Consider the following 20,068-nt stretch of genomic DNA (forward strand, 5'->3'; position numbering starts at 1 on the left):
TCCATGTTTTATCTTGAAGTGCCTCTTCTTTTTTGTGTTATGCCGGCTAAAATTCTAAACTTCCTTTATTTAGCTTCAATAGCAACAATATAGTTGTTTGTTTGTTTTGCAACAATATAGTTTAAATTACATTTATCAACAGTCTAAGAGTAGCCAAAATACAGAAAACCATCTGTTTCATCATATTGAACAAAGCTATTACCTTCTCTAGTATCCTTACATGTAAAACTAAGAGATACCAGTTTGGGAGAGTAACCTTTTAAAAATCCCCTTTGAGTCAAAATTTTAAGCATGGCTTTCCTCGTATATTCAAGTCTCTTTTCAAACATCATCTTTTTTTTTCCCCCCTTGAATGAGAGGGCCGGTGGGGAGCGTGGGGAGTGAGGGTGGCAAGCAGAGGGGGAGGGAAAGAGTCTTTGAGCACTCTCTTTGCGCAGAGCCCCACACGCGTCTGGATCTCATGTTCCTGAAATCATGACCTGAGCCAAAATCTAGAGTTGAATGCTTAACCTTCTGAGCCAACCAGGCATCCCATTTCTCTAATATTCTCTTAATAAGGCCTTCCCTGACCACCTTGTTTAAAAATACATATTTCTTCACTCCCTGTCTCTCCTGTTTTATTTTTTTCCATACCACTTACTACCGTCAACTTGCTCTGTATATTTTACTTGTTATCTGTCTCTGCCTTCTTCCACACCAGATCCCCACATACACTCTGAAATACAAGTACTGTCTCTTTGTTTACGGCTGCATCCCCAGCACCTGGCTCATCGTAGAGACTCAGATTATGTGCTGAATGAGTAAATTTCTCAAAAGCAGTGTGAAGGTTATAAATAAGGAAATCAGCACTCTAAGCAGTTTTGTACCCACAGGATAGAAGACCTTGGAGTTGTTGTGGATTGCCTTCCTGTGCTCACCAATAGGTAAAAATATTTTTCAGAAAAAAAGTAAGTTTAAAGAAGGACAAATGACTTGTACTTATTTTTACAACTTAGTTTTTATTTTAGTTTACAGGAAGAAAAACAATACATCTCACTTGGCTGCTGTGTGGATTTGTTGCCTCTAGTAAAGTCCCTACTTAAAAGCAGGTTTGAAGAGTAAGTGCTAATGTGGCTCTCAATTCATTTTTCTCTTTCAACATCCTTGATTTTGTTGCTTTTGAGTGTCTGTCACGAGACATGCATGGTTTCTGTTTCCAAGGAGCATATAGCCCAATTAGGAAAAGAATATGAACAGATTGAAGAGTAATTACAAAAGCATCTATAAACAACTTAAATAAACTACAGCTTTTTAAAGTACCAAAATGGGAAAAATCAGTGTGAATATGTGCTTTTTGAGGTGGGGGAAGAGTGTGTCTTTTTTGTAAAGGCTTTTGGGTGAAAACACTTGAATAACAAAATGTCATTTCAGATATATAATAGTTGGTTTAAACTGGCTTCAAGCAGTCATAAAAAGGTGGTGGTCTGAACTGTCATCCAAAACAGAAATTATAAATGATGGGTGAGTATATCTTTAAAAATAAACTCAGTCTAATAAAATATTTTTTTCAGGAAAGTGGTTTGATTAAGCTAGGTTATAATTCTGTTCCATGATTATCATTAAATAAAAATTTATTTTCTTCATTTTCAGAGAAATATTAAATTGAAATAGTGTTCACATGTGAAAATTACATATGGAAGTTTAATTCCAGAGTCCAGTAACCTCCTTTATCTCTTTCTCTGGCAGAATCTTATACTTCGTTTTAGGAGGAAAAAGCACAACTGTGGTTTAACCCTCATACCTGTTACAATGAGTAAGGGAGAAAAAAAGAGATGGCTTTTGGTGGGTTAAGTATTGAGGCACAGGGATGGAAGCATCCTGTATCCTATAGGTCTTTTTTTTTTTTTTTTTTTAAGATTTTTTATTTATTTATTTGACAGAGAGAAATCACAAGCAGGCAGAGAGGCAGGCAGAGAGAGAGGAGGAAGCAGGCTCCCTGCTGAGCAGAGAGCCCGATGCGGGGCTCGAACCCAGGACCTGGGATCATGACCTGAGCGGAAGGCAGCGGCTTAACCCACTGAGCCACCCAGGCGCCCCTCCCTTTTTTTTTTTTTTTTTTTTTTTTTAAGATTTTATTTATTTATTTGTCAGAGAGAGAGAGGGAGAGAGAGCAAGCACAGGCAGACAGAATGGCAGGCAGAGGCAGAGGGAGAAGCAGGCTCCCTGATGAGCAAGGAGCCCGATGTGGGACTCGATCCCAGGACGCTGGGATCATGACCTGAGCCGAAGGCAGCTGCTTAACCAACTGAGCCACCCAGGCGTCCCCCAGGCGCCCCTCCTATAGGTCTTTTGACTACGTAAACATTAACCTGAGAATCCAATGTGGATGATCATAATTCTAAAAATTATACTATAATCATCATAATTTGAATATTGCCTTCTTGTAAAAATATGTGGGTATTCTACCAGATGAATCAGATTATCATGAAGCTGCAAAAAAATATCTCCCAACAGTCTTAAAATTTTTCTCTAGGCTCTCAAAAATTTCCCACTTCATACCCAAGACCAGGTTGTCCAAATGCTGCTCCAAATGCCTAGTTTTCTTTCCTACTTTAACAAATAAGTAATCTTTAATTTCCGAGATTGACAAGTAGTATTTTAAAGAGTTGCTTCATTTCAAATGGTACAATTTCTCCTGATAAATACTTGAAAATTTAAAACTGTGTTCATTAAGTGCTATTTACAAAGTCCTTGTTCTTATATTTGCATTCTTTTTTCTTTTCTCATAGAAATATTCAGATTTTAAAACAACAATTAAGTGGATTATGGGAACAAGAAAACCATCTTACTTTGGTTCCAGGATATACTGGTAATATAGCCAAGGTAAAAAAAGTTAACTTAAAAAGTAATGCTTAAAATATCTATTTAAGCTTAATTGAATATTAGAAATAATATATTAGTATTATGCATTTATACATGAAGTCTTTCAAATGTCCAATACAGTACTATTCTAATAAAACCTAAAATCAGTTTCATATTTACAAATGTTTAAGGTCCTCTGGATATGAATATGATTTTGGCAAGGAACACAGGAATTAGCCATTGAATGTGTTTCAGGTGCAACTGTGGAAGTGAATTGCTAGAGAGAATTTAATGAACTAGCTCCAACTAGAGAAAAGGTTAAGAAGGCATCCAAAAAGAGTGACACTCGGAAAGCAAGGGGTGAGGAGTGTAACAAATGTTTTCAGGATATTATTTTTCACTTGGCTTTTGCTAATGTCATGCTTTTGGGACAGTAAATGTTCAGATCACAGTATGAATTTGACATTGTTCTTTATTTATTTTCTTAGCTCTTAAAGGAAAAGATATATTGCTCATTTGGATTTTAATATTTAAACTCCAGAAAACATTGGTAGTTTAAATATAATTGCAGAGGGAAAAAATCACTATTAAAAAATATTTGCACCCTTTTACTGGGCATACTGCTATCATAAATGGTCATTATTCAGAAATATACAAGCATTCTTTAGTTTAAAATATACAGTATTCTAAGTAAGAGGTATTGTATTGTGGACTTAATTGTGAAATTCTCCTTGGATACCTTCAAGAAAAGAAGCAAAAATGATGTCTCAAACAAGTATGTGACCACTTATATAATTTTACTCTGTAGAATTCTTAATGATTAAAATCTTATAAACAATATCAATTTCCCAGTTTTTTTGTTGTCGTTTTAGTTGTTCTTTCAATAATGAGGGGGAAATGAAGTAAAAGTTGATAGAAAATGAATATAGAGTATGTATTATATATCACCTTGTTCTGGAGGTACCATGCATTCTTGTTAGTAGTACTGAAAATATATTGTTTCCTTAGAAATCTGCTTTCAATTACAATATTTTATAAAGAGAGAAACTTTATTTTGATTATGACTCTAGATACTGTATTATTATTGAAGACGGTATTGAGTGATTTTAAAAGTTCTGTGAAGTTTCTTAAATTGTGATTAAACCTCTTTTACAGTGTTAAGCCCTCAATTGCAATTTTTCCAGAGTAGAAATCAGAAAGGCTGTCCTCAGGCTGGGCTAGAGTGTATATAGCACTAAAGGAATTGCTGGGAATGATTTAATGATTTTGCTTAGCTATAAAGGCAGAGTTGTTTGATCACAGGAACCAGAACATTCACTCAGCACCTAACAAACATTTATTGAGCATGTGCCATCTGCTAGACACCGTGCTAAACGCAGCTAAAAAAGTTTAGTACGACACATTTTTTACTCTCAGAAGATCACAAGGAAGCTAAAGCAAATTAAATGATAAAAAGGGAGAAGAACGTGGAGTGTGCATGTGTGTATTTACTGTACCAGCTACTGAAATGTTTTTTGTTTTGTTTTCTAAGGATGTAGATGCTTATTTATTACAGTTGCATTGAGAGACTTCATCTACTAAAGAGCATTTGATTATTCAAAACGTCCCCAGACTAGATTTCCAAAAAAAGAAAGAAAGAAAGAAAGAAAGTCTCACCTGAGAACTGTGAACTGTGGAAGAGATCAAAACCTTTTTTTTTTTTTTTAACTTTAAAAAGCCACATACGAAACCACTAATGAAACCCTAGCAATCTACTTCACATTGAAGTGGAAAAATATCCAAAAGGAGCAGCTTCAACTTCAAAGAGGTGAAAATGCACTATGAAGATTGTTCGCCTTTGCTGCATTTGGGATTTATATGGTTATTTGGTAACATTGTTTAAGAATTACTGGGTCTTAATGCAGTCCTGCATAAGAATATAATTTATACTATGTCAGAAAGAAGACAGGACTTATTACTAGGAATCACAAAAACCAATCATCGTGACTTTTGTGAAGATTGTGTTTTATAAGAAAACACTTAAACGTGTGCAGCTATTTTCTTATTTTGAAAAGACTTTGCAAGTTTAAAATGTCATAGCAAATAATCAATACTAAAAATTTGTCCACACTGAGATACTGTGTATACAAAATGCCTTAATTATTAATAAGCCAATGCATATGATACCAATATCTGTTTAAAAAATTAAAACCAACCATGCTTCTGGCATGATAAGATCATGGAATTAAATCAGGGGTTTCCACTCATGTAAAATGTTGTTAAAACTATTATATACCATTTTTAAAACTTGAGAATATTTTTAGTATCTCTGATTTTTCTTTTTGCCAGAATCATTGTGTCATGTGTATGTGTTATTACTATATAAAAGAAAAAGGTGAATATGTATTTCTATGAATGCTTAACTAGAAATGTCCATGGAGTTGGCTAATTTATATTCACTTTTTATTGTATATAGAATCCTAATATTTTCAGTTCTGTATCATTTAAGCTTTCTTCATTTGAGTAAATTCACTAAATATTTCTATTTTTTGCTTTTTTAAATTCTGCTTTTATATCAGTTCTAATTCTTTTTCACTACTTATGTTTTAAGGAATTACATACAATGCTTTAGAACTGTTTATAGTTAGTGCTGACCTTGTGTTCTAAATTCCAACACTTTACATTACTACCTCCTCCAATGGTTGATATGAAATGCCAGCAGACTGTCTGAGGTCTTTTCTTTTTTAATACCATTTTTAGTGTCAATGAACCCACTTCTGGAATGTCTTAACAGCTGCATATCTTATCTTGAAAATGATAGGGATTCAAAATACCACTGTTGATGGTTTGTGCATCATCTCATCTTTATAACCCTGAGAGGCATCTGAGTAAAGATTTTTAGTAATTGAATTTGTCTCCAGTAATCCTACAAGCACTTGAATGTAAATCTTTAGCATTTATCCAGTTAGCCACTACTGATGTGAATCCCAAGCAACTTTTTTGCTTTAAGAATGTTATCTTTCACTGAGTTCTATTTTTTGTGTAGCTATATTTTATATAGCTATGTATTCCTCACAGCGAACATCAATTTTAATAATTGGTTCTTTTCTTAAGTCTTTAGAATAATTTAAGATTACTGCATTTCTGTGATTTGAGAGTTATTTAAGAAGTTGTTTTTCAGGAGGTGGGAATTTGAATAGTAAACCTGCGTCATCTCTGTGAAACCTTAAGATGATGAAATAGAACCTTTCTTTGTTCCTATTTCTTTAGTTATCACTGTCTTATCTAACACTTTGAACCAGTTAACTCAGTTGGAGCATGGTGCTAATGCGGCTAAGGATGGGAGTTCAATCCTTTTATAGGTCCATTAGCTTTACACATGTACACAGAACTCTTCATAGCTACAGATTGCCACTTCTTGTAGGTATATATCCTGCAATTCAGCTCTTAGTCACAGGGAAGGTGATGAGTATAGCTTAGCATAAGCCTTTCATCTCAAATGGAAAGCTTAAATAATTAGTATATGTGATACTATAGACTTTTAAACTAATATTTAAATTAAACATAATAATGTAATATCTAAAATATATGTCACTATAATTTTCTCTGGGTAAGACCATTTTCTAAATAGTATCTTTAAAAATTAAATTTCAATAAATTTTCAGTAAAAAATAGGTACAAATACAAATAAAACATAGTAAGAAAAGGTGAAATCCTGTTAACACTGAGTTCTTGTGCCTAAGTTTGGGTTTATTAAAGGAAAGCATACTTGGTGCTATACAAGGCAGCAGAGTCTTTAGTTCACACATACTATTCAGTATCACACAACTCCTAATTTCTGTTCTTGGCCTTTGCAGTTTACGTTAGTACCTACTTTACTCAATTATGAGTTATGATTAGTATTTTTTTAGTACAAATTTTTGATAAAAGATGTTAGGTAAGTAAATATTGTTGAACACTTCAGTTGCTCTTAAGCTCCTCGCATGCTGTTTAATCAGAACAGTGTTGATTTGATCTCCAGAAAGAGCCAAAGAAAGAGTTTACAAAGTATTTTGGCTGTTGTACTGACCTAGATTAGGATAGTTGATGTCTGTCATTGCTCATTTGATATTGCGCTGCTAAGCAGTATCCAGAACTGAGGGACTACCCAACATCTCTATGCCTTTTTACCTCTTCTACCGTCTTAGGTATTCTGTACTTGACTTTGCTAACTTTGCAGGTCTAGGGACGGGAAGTTTATTGAGGTAATGGAGGGTTATAATCAAGTAATCAAGTAATTTGCTTCTGCTAGAGATCAAGTGAATGGATTTTGTAATAAGTGGTCATGATCAGAATAAAGGTTAAAAGGAAGCAAGCATTATCAGATGGTTTTTAAAATTAATCTTTTGGCAGTAATTTCAAAAGTAATTGACACAGATTATTTACTTGAATCCTGAGATGTGAGGATTTGGATCTAAATCCTGTATCCACTTTGGGGAATCATTAATATCAGGACTAAACTCTAAGGACTACTGAGGAATTAAATCTAAATGACCTTGAACATTCTTGATACATGTTATGTCCTAATCTTAAAAATCGTCATTTAGATTCAGAGCTACATTTGTGGCCTTTGAAATAGGCCAACTTAGAACATTTCTGTATTGGCAAGTTGTGGATATAATTAACATTAATGGATGATTTGAGAAATGGTTATTAGCTATTAAATGCTGATAATAGGAATAACATTTAGATAGTTACTTAAATTACTTAAATTAATCAAGGAACTTGAAAAAGCAAAAATTTAGTATTTTAGCAATCATTCCCAGTTATCTTTCTTCTTAAGAGCAAGATGGTAATGTCAGTTACCTTTGTTGATTTAAAGAAGGAAAAAAAAAAAATCACAAGCAACTGACTTAACTGGAGTGATCCATTTGGAAGCACTACTTATCTTTCAATATGAACTTTTATTTTCTGGATTTACTTCAAATGGAAATAATATTGCTGGACATTGTTGGTAGGTATTTATTCACTCCTATTCATTCTCCCTTAATTTCTAACTCTAACTATGAAAATTGTCATAAAACTTTCCCAACTATTCCTGTTCCTTTTTTATTCTGTAACAAGAATATAGAATAAAATATTCATCCCTAAACACTATATGCTTCTAATTTGTAAGATAGCTTGATTAATTCAGTAACAGCATCAAGTATAAAAATAAGAATACTGCATATTATATACCTAGTATGACAAGTATATTTTCCAGTTCTGTACTTAAAATAACATTTAAAATATTGTAGTCAGTATAATGTTCTATGGGTCAGATCATTGACTTAACAACATCTGCTAAAATCAAGCGTCAGTAAAAATTAAGTACATATAAAACATTGTGTGTGTATATATGTATATATACACCCATATGTATATATACATATACATGTACATATGTATATATGTATATATACATACACATACACACACCCCACAATATTTCTCTTAATACACTATAATAAAACACAAAAATACAGTGACTGTGTACCAGTTCTGTGAAAGGACAGCCCTAGAGCTACCTGTATTTTTCATAACAAAGCTTGTTATATGTTATTGCTTTAATAAACAGAATTACTATTATCTGAACTACAAAGTTTTCAAATAAGAGATGTCAGGAGTCTAGATGAGGATTCAGCCCCCAAATACACTTGAACTAGTATTGATTTTTTTCACATATACGCCCATTATTACACAAGGTATACCTCAAAAAAAGTATAACATAGGTCAAAAATTTTAAAGTATTGTTTATAATATAACAAATATCACCCACCTTAAATAAAGTACCACAGATACAATTGAAACCCCATGTGTACCTTCCCCTGTCCCATTATTTCCTTCCTCCAAGGTGACTTGCTCTTCTAAATACACCCCTGTCATCCCCCTATGCATTTTACAATTTTCATGTAAATAGGGTCCCACTACACATCCTTCTGTAATTTGCTGGGTTTTGCTTAATATTATACTATATTATATTATATTATATTTTTAAGATTCACGTCTGTCAATACACATGGCTCTAGTTCATTTGCTTCCAGGATGATATGATATTCTGTTGTGAAAATATACCCTCATATATTTGTCCATTTGTTGGTGATCTAAGTATTTGAACTACTATTGATTCTTATCCTTTTTAGTATTCTGTATTTTCATTTGGATTTAAACCAGGATTTTTTTTTTTTTTTTTTTTTTTTTTACAATGTCTTGGACCTGGCCAAGACTGTTGTGACACTATGAATTTATACCATAGCCAAGAAGAGTTGATCTAAGTATTTTCTAGGGTAAGAAAAAGTTGTGGTAGTTCTGGAATACAGTGAATTGCCAGAATTACTTGCTTCTAGAATGAGCAATGTTGCATTCATCAACCAAACCTGCAACATGGAGCGGATTAGAATTAGATGTCACCTTCCTGAAGTCAGGAGGAAAGTTTTTAGCATTCATTTACTCTTCTACTTTGATTTAAAAAGAAAGAGAAAAAAAAAACTTCATTTGCCCTTTGTATAAATTTAGTTAAATAGGTGAATGAGGGCCTAATTCACCCCTCACTTGACCTGCAGTCCACTCACCAGTTCCTTTCTATAAATCTGTAGTTTAGCCTCAACAACAGCAGGAAAAATGAAGGTTGATACTTTTAGGCAGATTTTAAAGCTTCAAAAAGCTTTAGAAAAGCCCTGTCTTTCCCTTTACCCATCCAGATTCCATTCCCTCTACTACGAATAGATTGGAAATCAGTAAAGGGGATACCCAACTCACTTTTCAGTCTCTTCTTTTGAAGGCTTCTCTGCCTGTCCTTTAGATGTTGGTGTTCAAGGTTTTATTTTAAGGTCTCTTCTCACTACCAGTTCCCTGAAAAACGTTTATTCCTGTGACTTTCTTTACTATCTACATTAATTGTTCTCATTTTGGGGATGGACAGGAGGCCACTTTTTGGCGGATCAAATGGACGTGGGTTTTTTTTTAAAGGTTGTGAAAACACTGAACTGTACGTTTATCATTCTGAAATAGAGATCTTGCCCTAAATCTCTTAGCTCATAAATTATACATGCAGTCGCCTACAGGAACATCCAACGGGACATCTTGTAGACATACTAAATTTGGTATAACCAGAATTGACTTCATTATCCACCTCCACTCCCCTCCATCAACACTACTCACCCCTCACTCCTACCACCACCCCATCCCCCCAGGGACAGAAGGTATTCTGCTTAGGTCCTGGGCTTCCATTCTCACTGAATAGCCCTAATATCAGCAATTATCAAGTTGCAGAACTTTGAATCATCATCCTTTGAATCATCAAATCCTTGGTGCGACTTCCTCAATTTCTCTCATCTTTCTGTATCTCTCCACCTCTCCTGCCATTATCTTAGTCTGCATTAATTTCAGCAGCCCCCAGACTGGTCTCGCACTGGTCCTGCATCTCTATATGCTATCCTTCACACATGCTGCCCCAGAATGGTCTATAAAGCACAAATTTTCTCTTAAAGCCTCTTAGAGTGAACAGATACTGTGTGTTGACCGCACTTCTTCCCTTCTTCCAGTACTTCAGCTAGAATGAACTCGTTTCAGTTTCTGGGAAAACTGCAAATGCTGAAAACATTCTTTGCAAATGGTTTTGTTTGCCTGAACATTCTTCCCGAGTTTTCATTTATCATTTTCTTAATGTTCAGGTCTCAGCTTAAACACAGTTTAAACACGTCTTAAAACTGTTAAGAGGTATTTGCTGCACACTCTTATCTTAACCCTGTTCTCCTAACACGACCGATATATGTGTTTTCTAATTGTTCATCTGTCTTTCCAGCTAGATTGGTAACTTCATGGGGCCAGAGACTATATTCTCTGTCACATCTCCAGTACCAAGCACAAAGCCTGGCAGGCAGTAGGCATTGATTCTTAATTGCATTGCATTAAATTAATGCAAGGATGTGATATCTTTGGGCATACATCAAGGAAGTAATTGAATAATCCAAAGCTGTTTGTGATAGCAGCTAAAATGTGTAATTTTAGAATAAAAATACCCAGTTTTTTTACCTCACTTTTTTGTTTTAGGAAGTTGGTTTGTAAATGTTCATGCTACAGCAGATAAAACCTGTTTGATTCTTAGGGGTTGTTACATTTGTTTTTCTATTGTATAGTTTCTACATTTTACACAAGATCCATGTAAAAGAGGACCATCTATAAAGTGCAAAGTAAAGGTATTTTCATGTAATGTGTAAAACACATACATTTGCTTGAAATTTAGAGCATCTCTTTGATGTCTTGTGTTTCTCCTCTTCTTTTATCTTAAAATAATTGAGAATCATATGAGGTGCAGTGGGATTTTCCCCCCTGTAAGTTTCTTTTTTAAATTACAAAAGTAGTTCATACTTATTTTTGAAAATAGAATAATAAAAAGAAAATTATCCATTATCTTATCTACCTGGAAGAGCCAATGTGTCTCCTTCCAGATTTTCTTCCAGGTATATGTATATTTTTAATGTAAATGGATTCAAACTCTAATATTGATATTGGGTATATTGTTTCCTACTTTCCATATACTGGAAAAGCTTGAAGGTGACTGAAAAACTTTTTGCCTATTAAAGCTATGTATTCTGAGCAGTTATTAATTTCTGTGGTGAAATTGGGAAGTAGCCAAAAAAAATGTGAGAATTACTTTTGAAGCATTTTTACTATAAGATTCTGTTTTCTTTGGCAATTGCTACTTATTACCTAATTTTTAAAAAATGCTAGCAAGAGGGTTTATGAGGAAAAACAATTTTTCTATTTTGAAAAAGAAACACATAGGTGTGTTTAAATGATCTTAAGTAATTAGGAACAAAATTTCAACTTATGTTCTGGTGTATTCTAGCGATCAAACTAATTTTCTAATTAGGTCAGCCTTTATTTCTGAAACTGATAATGTTAAGCAATACTCTGAATATCAAGTCAGTATAAAACTAAGATTTGATTTTTAGGGTTCAGCCCTATCTGAATAAATCAATTCCTAATAACCTGTCAGTATATTTTCTACAGAAAGTCTATCTAGTATATGTGCTGCTGAAGTGAGCACCAGAAACTCTATCTAATGAAGTGCTTCTAACTGAATAATTTTCTCTTCTGCCTAAATAAATTTCCTTAGATTCTTTTTTTTTTTTTTAAGATTTTATTTATTTGAGGAAGAGATAGAGAACAAGTGATGGGGAGAGCAGAGGGAGAGGGACAAGCAGACTTCCTGCGGAGCAGAGAGCCTGACTCAGCTCTATCCCAGGACCCCAGGATCATGTCCCAGCCAAAGGTAGATGCTTAACCGACTGAGCCACCTGGTGACCCAGATTCTGTATTCTTAACTAAAAAGTAACCATTGTATTCTGTCCTGAAGGAAAGTTATGTAATGCTAGAAATGGAGAAAAATTAATGGTGAATAGGAGGAACAGAGATAGGTAAAGCAAGTAATTATATACACACACATTCAGGTGTATAAAAAATGTGAATATTCTCTTATACCTAGAATCAACCTATTCAATCCTAGAATAGGATTATGCTGTAATCAACCATAAAGATTATTATATCTTCATATGGAATAAAGGGAGAAGGATTTTTTTTTTTTAAGATTTATTTATTTGAGAGAGAGAGTGTGTGTGTGTGTGTGCGCGCATGTGCACATGGATGCTAGTCAGCATGGGGGTGAGGCAGAGAGAGAGGGAGAGAGAATCTCAAGCAGACTACTGGCTGACTGGTGGAGCCCAACACCAGAGCTCAGTCTCTGTGAGATCATGACCTGAACTAAAACCAAGAGACCAACAACTCAACTGACTGAACCACCCAGGAGCCCCAGGGAAGAGGATTTTCTTATAAATGGATGCACTAATGACTTTTACTGAATTCTCCTATAGCTTCTTAGTGTTTTTATACCACCTACTAGGTAAAATTCCTTAGTCTTTGTCAACTCTAAGGTCACACTTTACATTGGCTTGCTTTCACATCTATTTAAAGGTTTGTTTTAAAGAAGAGCAATAAAACTTCAATCTCCATATTATTTGTGAAGTTATTGGCGATCTACCAGGTATAGTTTTGTTTCCTTTGAACTTATTAAGACAAGTAACAGTAAAACAGATCAACAGAAAATTGTTAGTACCCTTCTATTAATAATTTTAAAATATTCAAATATTTTGTGATTTTTTTTTGTTTTGTTACTCATAAACTTTAAAGATAAATTAATTAAAGATAACTATATAGCAATTGAAACAAAACAGACCTAACATTTTAGGCTTTTAAGAATGTCTGATGGTGGGCGCCTGGGTGGCTCAGTGGGTTAAGCCGCTGCCTTTGGCTCAGGTCATGATCTCGGAGTCCTGGGATCGAGTCCTGCATCGGGCTCTCTGCTCAGCAGGGAGCCTGCTTCCTCCTGTCTCTCTGCCTGCCTCTCTGCCTGCTTGTGATCTCTCTCTGTCAAATAAATAAATAAAATCTTAAAAAAAAAAGAATGATGGTATTGATTCAGGGCCATGTTGTTGTTACCTTAGTGTGATAATTTAATCATTTTTGCTTCATCAGAACTTATATAGCTAATGTATATAGTGACTTTGTTCTACAAATCTTTAAAATATGAAATATCAAAAGTTTTTGATGATAATTACTACTTTGGTAAAATTATTCATCTGAAGTAATTTTCTATAATTATTTAAATGCTGACCTAAGTTTGGAATTAAATAATGAAAGCTATAGTGATTCTGATCATTGATGTGTGTTTGCTGTAGTCTTCAAAACCATAGCTGATGTTTTAGGGTCGTATTACACTGTCTATCTTTTTAAGGATTTCTTGGACTAAGTTTCCTTGATATACTTTTGTAATTTGAACTAAATGAAAACAACTTGACTTTCTTTTTCTGTTATCTTTATTAGGTAGTGGGGCCCAATAATTCTTTGAAAATGTAAGTTGACATGGTAGGACTCAGTTACAAGTTTTGTGTTTAAATGACAAAACTTAGTGCTTCTAAATGTTAATTCAGCTGTTGACTAGTGTGATATTTGAGGAACTGCATTATATCCTTGAAACCAAATACTTCAATTAAAAGATATTTATAAACTATACACTGCCTCCGTGAGCTGCTTGTAGCAGCTGGTACACTCCATTTGTCATATTGTGGTGTGAGTTTCATGTCTGCTACTTTTATCTCTTGATCAGCCTTTTCAGAGAAAAAGTGACAGCTGACTATATACAAGGAAAAGCTTCCTCAAGAACATCCTAGTAGAATTTATTAGCAGCGATCTGAGTAAATTCTAACACGGATAGTTTAGAAATATATGTGTACAGCCAAGTGTTTACAGATACCAAAGAAACACTAGGTTTAACATTTAACAATCAAGTCATTAATATGAGTTTCATTTAAAAAAACAGCCTCAAAATTAAAGTTTAATCTATAGATTTTTTTTTCCTTTTTCAAGTTAGGCTAATCAAAATTTCTCCTGTTAGTCTAATTATGCAGCTCTCTAGAAGTCACATTTCAAGTTAAGTTTCCCAAAACTTTTATTGGAAAATTAAGGAGGTGGTTTAAGTCCCAATGAATGCTAACAGGTATGACTGAGGCAATGCCTAAAGTTCTCTATTTACTGCAGGTCAATGTTTCCTGCAAAACAGGCATTAAGCTACCAGATACCCAGTACGTAATAATATGTCAACTGGTTGCAGTAGCGAAGCTGTCCATAATCAATAGATTACTTGTTATATGCTTATTGATCTTAAGCACAAAGGTTAGGTACAGTGGCTATCAGAGAGTTGTTATAAACTACTAAATGTACTACAATTCTAAAACCACGCTATTGGGAAAGACTTTGAAAACTTTAGTTCTTAATTTATACTTTTAGGAAGATTGAGATTTAAGCAGTTTCACAAGTGCCCAAGGTACTATACTAAACATTCAAAAATTTTTTCTTTATGTAGTCCATGTTACTATTTACTAGATGACTAACTGCGGAAGAGGGAAGCTATTTGTCCTGCTGTTGGTAAGTCCCTCCAACCTTTATAATCAAAACTTAAGTAATAAGTTTAATAGGGAGTTTTGTATACCCTGTTTATTTTTAATTTAGATACATTTAGATACATTCACACTTCTATATTAGCTTATCATCCACACCGCTGTTTTTTTAGAATGGTGGCATCGGGGGCTAAGGACAACTTTCAAGGACATTTTGTCTTTCCACCTTTTCCTTGCATATTATGACTTGTATAACAGGTAGCTGCTGGGAAGTTTTCCTTACAAGAACTTGGCCCAAAAGAATTCTGATTACACCATTTCAAGATCATCTTAAGCTTGCTTTAAATTTTTTTTATAGCTTTACTGAGGTATAAATGATAAAAACTGTACATCTTTAATGCACACAATTTGATGGGTTTGAACATATACACAGATGTTTACCTGTGATACCATGACCACAATCAAAGCAATAAACAGATCCATCATCTCCAAAGTTTCCTTGCGTCCTTTTTTTGTGTTTGTGTTAAGAACTTACCACAAGATCTACACTCATCAAAATTGTAGTTTAATACATCATTATTCACAATAACCAAGACAAAGCAACCCAAATGTCCACTGACAGACAAGTGGATTTCTTTTTTTAAAGTGTTATTAGGGCGCCTGGGTGGCTTAGTGGGTTAAAGCCTCTGCCTTCGGCTCAGGTCATGGTCCCAGGGTCCTGGGATGGAGGCCCGCATCGGGCTCTCTGCTCAGCGGGGAGCCTGCTTCCTCCTCTCTCTCTCTGACTGCCTCACTGCCTACTTGTGATCTCTCTCTCTGTCAAATAAATAAAAAAAAATCTTAAAAAAAAAATAAAGTGTTATTAGTCGGGGCGCCTGGGTGGTTCAGTGGGTTAAAGCCTCTGCCTTCGGCTCAGGTCATGATCTCAGGGTCCTGGGATCGAGGCCGGCATCGGGCTCACTGCTCAGCAGGGAGCCTGCTTCCTCCTCTCTCTCTGCCTGCTTGTGATCTCTGTCTGTCAAATAAATAAATAAAATCTTTAAAAAAAAATAAAAATAAAGTGTTATTAGTCATGGGGGTGGGGGTGGGGAGAAATCTTACCATTTGTGCCAACATGGATGGACTTGGGAGACATGCTAAGTGAAATAAATCACAGAAGGACAGATACTACATGATTCCACTTACATGAGGTATCTCAAATTAATTTATAGAAGCAGGTAATAGAATGTGGTTGTCAGGAGATTTGAGGAGAGAGAAATGGGGGTTCAATGAATATCAAGTTACATTTGTGCAAGATGAGTGAGTTCTAGAGACCTGCCGTACAATATAGTGCCTGTATTTAATGACGATCTTGTTTAGCCATTAATCCCTTTGGAAGCAGAGGTGAATGCTCCATTAAAGAAACCAATTTAAATTTTTATTAATAGTGAAATTGTTTTTCATCTTCCTTTATGATGCCTCTGTATTCTATGTGCCACTATGTGCCAAGTGTACCCTTGTTTGTATTGAATTTGGATTTTAAGTCTGCTAGACAGCATGTGCCCTCAGGGCTTGTGTCCTACCCTATACTGAATAATGGCTGGTAAATTCTAAGTGTCCATTTTTCACTTTTTCTTTCTTGAATTGTTACAGCAACATTCTAAATTGCTATTTTAGCTTTTCAGGGAAAGGTCTCAGTTTAACTATAAATTCTATGCAAAAGCAAAATGGAAGATCTTCTTTGGGTTTGTAATGCCATTGTCTTTTATAGAAAAAAAGTTATAAATTATGTAAAATCATAGCCTTTAAATATCCCTCCTCCCCGAGATACCATTTTTAGCTAAAATACCACGGTCTATGGAACTGGCATTGTATGGCGGTTATGCAATGACTGCAGATTACATTCCTAACACAGAGAGAAAACCACACGCCAAAAACATGACCTCTGAAGGGGTGTGGTTAGCCTAAAATAAATACAGTTCCTAAACTTTCTTAGATGAAATTGCTGAACTTCTAATTCCAAAGTGGCTTATGTTCTGGTCATCAGAGTTTTTTCTTTCAAGAATTCAGAAGGAAGCTATCCCCTAGCACATGCTGAGTCACAAGCAGTGTGACAGGGGAAGAGCACGGGACTAGAACCAGAGCAACCTGAGTCCGAAACACCTCAAAACAAGCTCGGGGAGGTTATTGGGTGAAGTAGGTTTTATTTATGTGGATTAGAAGAACTGAGTCTGACTTCAGCTCAATACCCCACAATCATGATTAACTTCAGTCCATGATAATAACTCCTCAGCATACTATCTCACCTGTGATTGGACCCCACAGAGGAGGAGCATCATGATAAAGCCATGTCAAGTTCGGCATGGAAAGAAATACATGTTACATCAGCTGAGACATTTTTATATTTATGAAGGCTAGTCCAGGAGCTGAGGTAAATCCTTAATCCTTAATAAGCTTACCTCCTTCTCCATAGTCTGACCTGCCCATTTTTTTGTATACTTAGGTTATTTTTTTTAAAGATTTTATTTATTAGAGAGAAATCACAAGCAGGCAGAGAGGCAGGCAGAGAGAGAGGAGGAAGCAGGCTCCCTGCTGAGCAGAAAGCCCGATGTGGGGCTCGAACCCAGGACCTGGGATCATGACCTGAGCCGAAGGCAGTGGCTTAACCCACTGAGCCACCCAGGCGCCCCTGTATACTTAGGTTATTAAAGAGCTCTATAAACACACAACAACTAGCTGGTTATAAGCTTTGAGTTTCTGTAATCATAGAAACATTATACTTTATTTGAAAAGCATTCAGTAAATTCATTGCCTTCTAATAGCATTGGCTGAGTCACTTGATTCAGTTCGTGATTTCTGCAGTATTTTTAGGGAACTAAACATTTCTATGAAGCACCAGCGAAGCTGTAATCCTATCCCACCAGCACATTTTTGATTCCTACATTCAAATCTTGATACCCACTCATGAGCTCTTCCAACATGTCATACCAATTTACCCAAGGCTATCTGTGCAAGTGAGTGCTTTATGAAAAGCAGGTGATTCTTTTTTCTCCTCCCTGCTCCCTACGTTTTTCTCTCAAGAGTTGTTATAGACTTTGCTAATAAACATTTTTCTGATCATTTGACTTCTTGTTGACATTGAACATACCTGCGTGTTACTGAAGATCAAAGTTAATGTTAACACAAGTATTTCACTCTTTAGAAGCCCTTGCTGTCTTTGAAGATACTCAGAAGAAACAGTTTCTAAAGATCATGATGATAACTAACGCTGAATACTAATTGTGCGCTAAGCAGTGATCTGGGTGCAATACATGTATTAACTCATTTTGTTCTCAGTGGCATGGTAGGTACTATCACGGCTCTTATGAGGAAATGGAAGTACAAAAATTTAACCGACTTGCCCAAGGATACACAGTTCATTAAGTGGCAAAGCGGGCACCCTGACACTATCTGTGCTTTTAACCTTTAAGCTATATTCCTCTCCCAGAACAGTAAAAGAAAGGAGGTGGGAAGGAAGGGTAAAGGTAGGAAGGTTTGAGTAAAATTTGACCTTTGAATATGGCATTAAATTAAATCGGTACTACTACCCTCCATGAAAATATGTGAATTTTGTGATTCTCCAAAGAATATTTCACTCTCTTGAGATATGCATCTGATATTTTTTCTTTCCTATGATACATATTAAATCTTTTTTTGGTGAGATACTAATTTATTATTTTCCCAAGTGTAAGTAATGAAAAAACTAAGTGAGGGTTGATTGATAGGACATTTAAACATCATCTTACCAGTGAGTATTGAAGACTAAAAAATGTCACAACTGTATATTTAAAAGCATTTAAAATTAGCACTAAACATAACCTGAGTAATAGAGAATACTTTTTCTATGCTGTATATTAAATGCAGAAACTCCAAAGATAATTACCATGGCATTTAGTAGGCTTTGTTGGTGAATAAAGATAAGTGAATGAGAAATGAGGGAAAAAAAAGCAAAATTCACCTCTGGCAAGCCAGAATTTTTTCAAAAAATGAAAAAGGATGACAAATTCTTTTCTTTTTAAGGTTTTTATTCAAATTCCAGTTACTTAATATACAGTGTAATATTAGTTTCAGGTGTACAATGTAGTGATTCAACTCCTTCATACAACACCCAGTGCTCTCCTCAAATGCCATCACCTGTTTCACCCATCCCCCCACCCACTTCCCCTGTGGTAACCATCAGTTTGTTCCCTATACTTTAGAGTCTGTTCCTTGGGGCTCCTGGGTGGCTCAGTGCATTAAGCATCTGCCTTCTGCTCAGGCCACAATCCCAGGGTCCTGGGAATCAAGGTGTCCTGAATCAGCAGGGAGTCTGCTTCTCTCACTCCCTCTATCCCTCCCTCTGCCCCTCTCTCTGTCCCTCTCCTTGCTCATGCTCTCTCTTGCTGTCTCTCTCAAATAAATAAAATCTTTAAAAACAAAAAGATTGTTTCTTGTTAGGATCTGCACAGAAAAGTAAATAATCAATAAAACTAAAAGGCAACCTATGCAATGGAAGAAGATATTTGCAACTGACATATCTGGTAAAGAGTTATCCATAATATATAAAGAACTTACAAAACTCAGCACCCCAAAAATGAATAATTCAATTTAAAAATGGGCAGAAGATATGAATAGACATTTTTCCAAAGAAGACATATGGATGGCTAACAGACACATGAAAAGATGCTCAATATCATTCATCATCAGAGAAATACAAATCAAAACTACAATGAGATACTATGTCACACCTGTCAGAATGGCTAAAATCAACAATACAAGACAGCAAGAATGTGAAGAAAGGGAAACCCTCTTGCACTGTTGGTAGGAATGCAAACTGATATAGCCACTTTGGAAAACAGTATGGGAGTTTCTCAGAAAGTTCAAAATAGAACTACCCTGGTATCCAGCAATTTCACTACTAAGTATTTACCTAAAGAACACAAAAATCCTTGGGGCGCCTGGGTGGCTCAGTTGGTTAGGCAACTGCCTTCTGCTCAGGTCATACTCCCAGGGTCCTGGGATCGAGCCCCACATTGGGCTCCCTGCTCAGTGGGGAGCCTGCTTCTCCCCCTCCCTCTCTGCTCTGCCTGCTTGTGTCTCTCGCTCTATCAAATAAATAAATAAAATCTTAAAAAAAAAAAAAGAATACAAAAATCCTGTTTCAAAGTGGTACATGCTCCCCGATGTTTATAGCAGCACTCCCTATAAGGGAAATAAGCCAGATTATGGAAACAGCCCAAGGTCTATTGACTGATGAATGAATAAGGAAGATGTGG

At 35.3% G+C, this 20,068-nt stretch overlaps 1 protein-coding gene across 5 annotated transcripts in view; it reads left to right on the forward strand.

Moving 5' to 3' along the window:
• KATNBL1 (katanin regulatory subunit B1 like 1) overlaps positions 1–13,683 on the forward strand; it is a 48,460-nt gene extending 34,777 nt beyond the window's left edge. For 4 of the 5 annotated variants that reach the window (XM_047736635.1, XM_047736634.1, XM_047736636.1 and 1 more), the window contains 5 exons: positions 873–923; positions 1,008–1,097; positions 1,411–1,500; positions 2,769–2,862; positions 4,373–13,683. In XM_047736635.1, coding sequence (XP_047592591.1) covers positions 873–923; positions 1,008–1,097; positions 1,411–1,500; positions 2,769–2,862; positions 4,373–4,405 — 358 coding nt within the window. In that variant the 3' untranslated portion in view covers positions 4,406–13,683. The remainder of the gene's footprint in view (positions 1–872; positions 924–1,007; positions 1,098–1,410; positions 1,501–2,768; positions 2,863–4,372) is intronic. The other variant, XR_007128600.1, reaches the window with a different exon arrangement.
• The last annotated feature ends 6,385 nt before the right edge of the window (positions 13,684–20,068 follow it).

This window comes from Lutra lutra, chromosome 7, assembly GCF_902655055.1.
Source record: "Lutra lutra chromosome 7, mLutLut1.2, whole genome shotgun sequence".
NCBI lineage: Eukaryota > Metazoa > Chordata > Mammalia > Carnivora > Mustelidae > Lutra > Lutra lutra.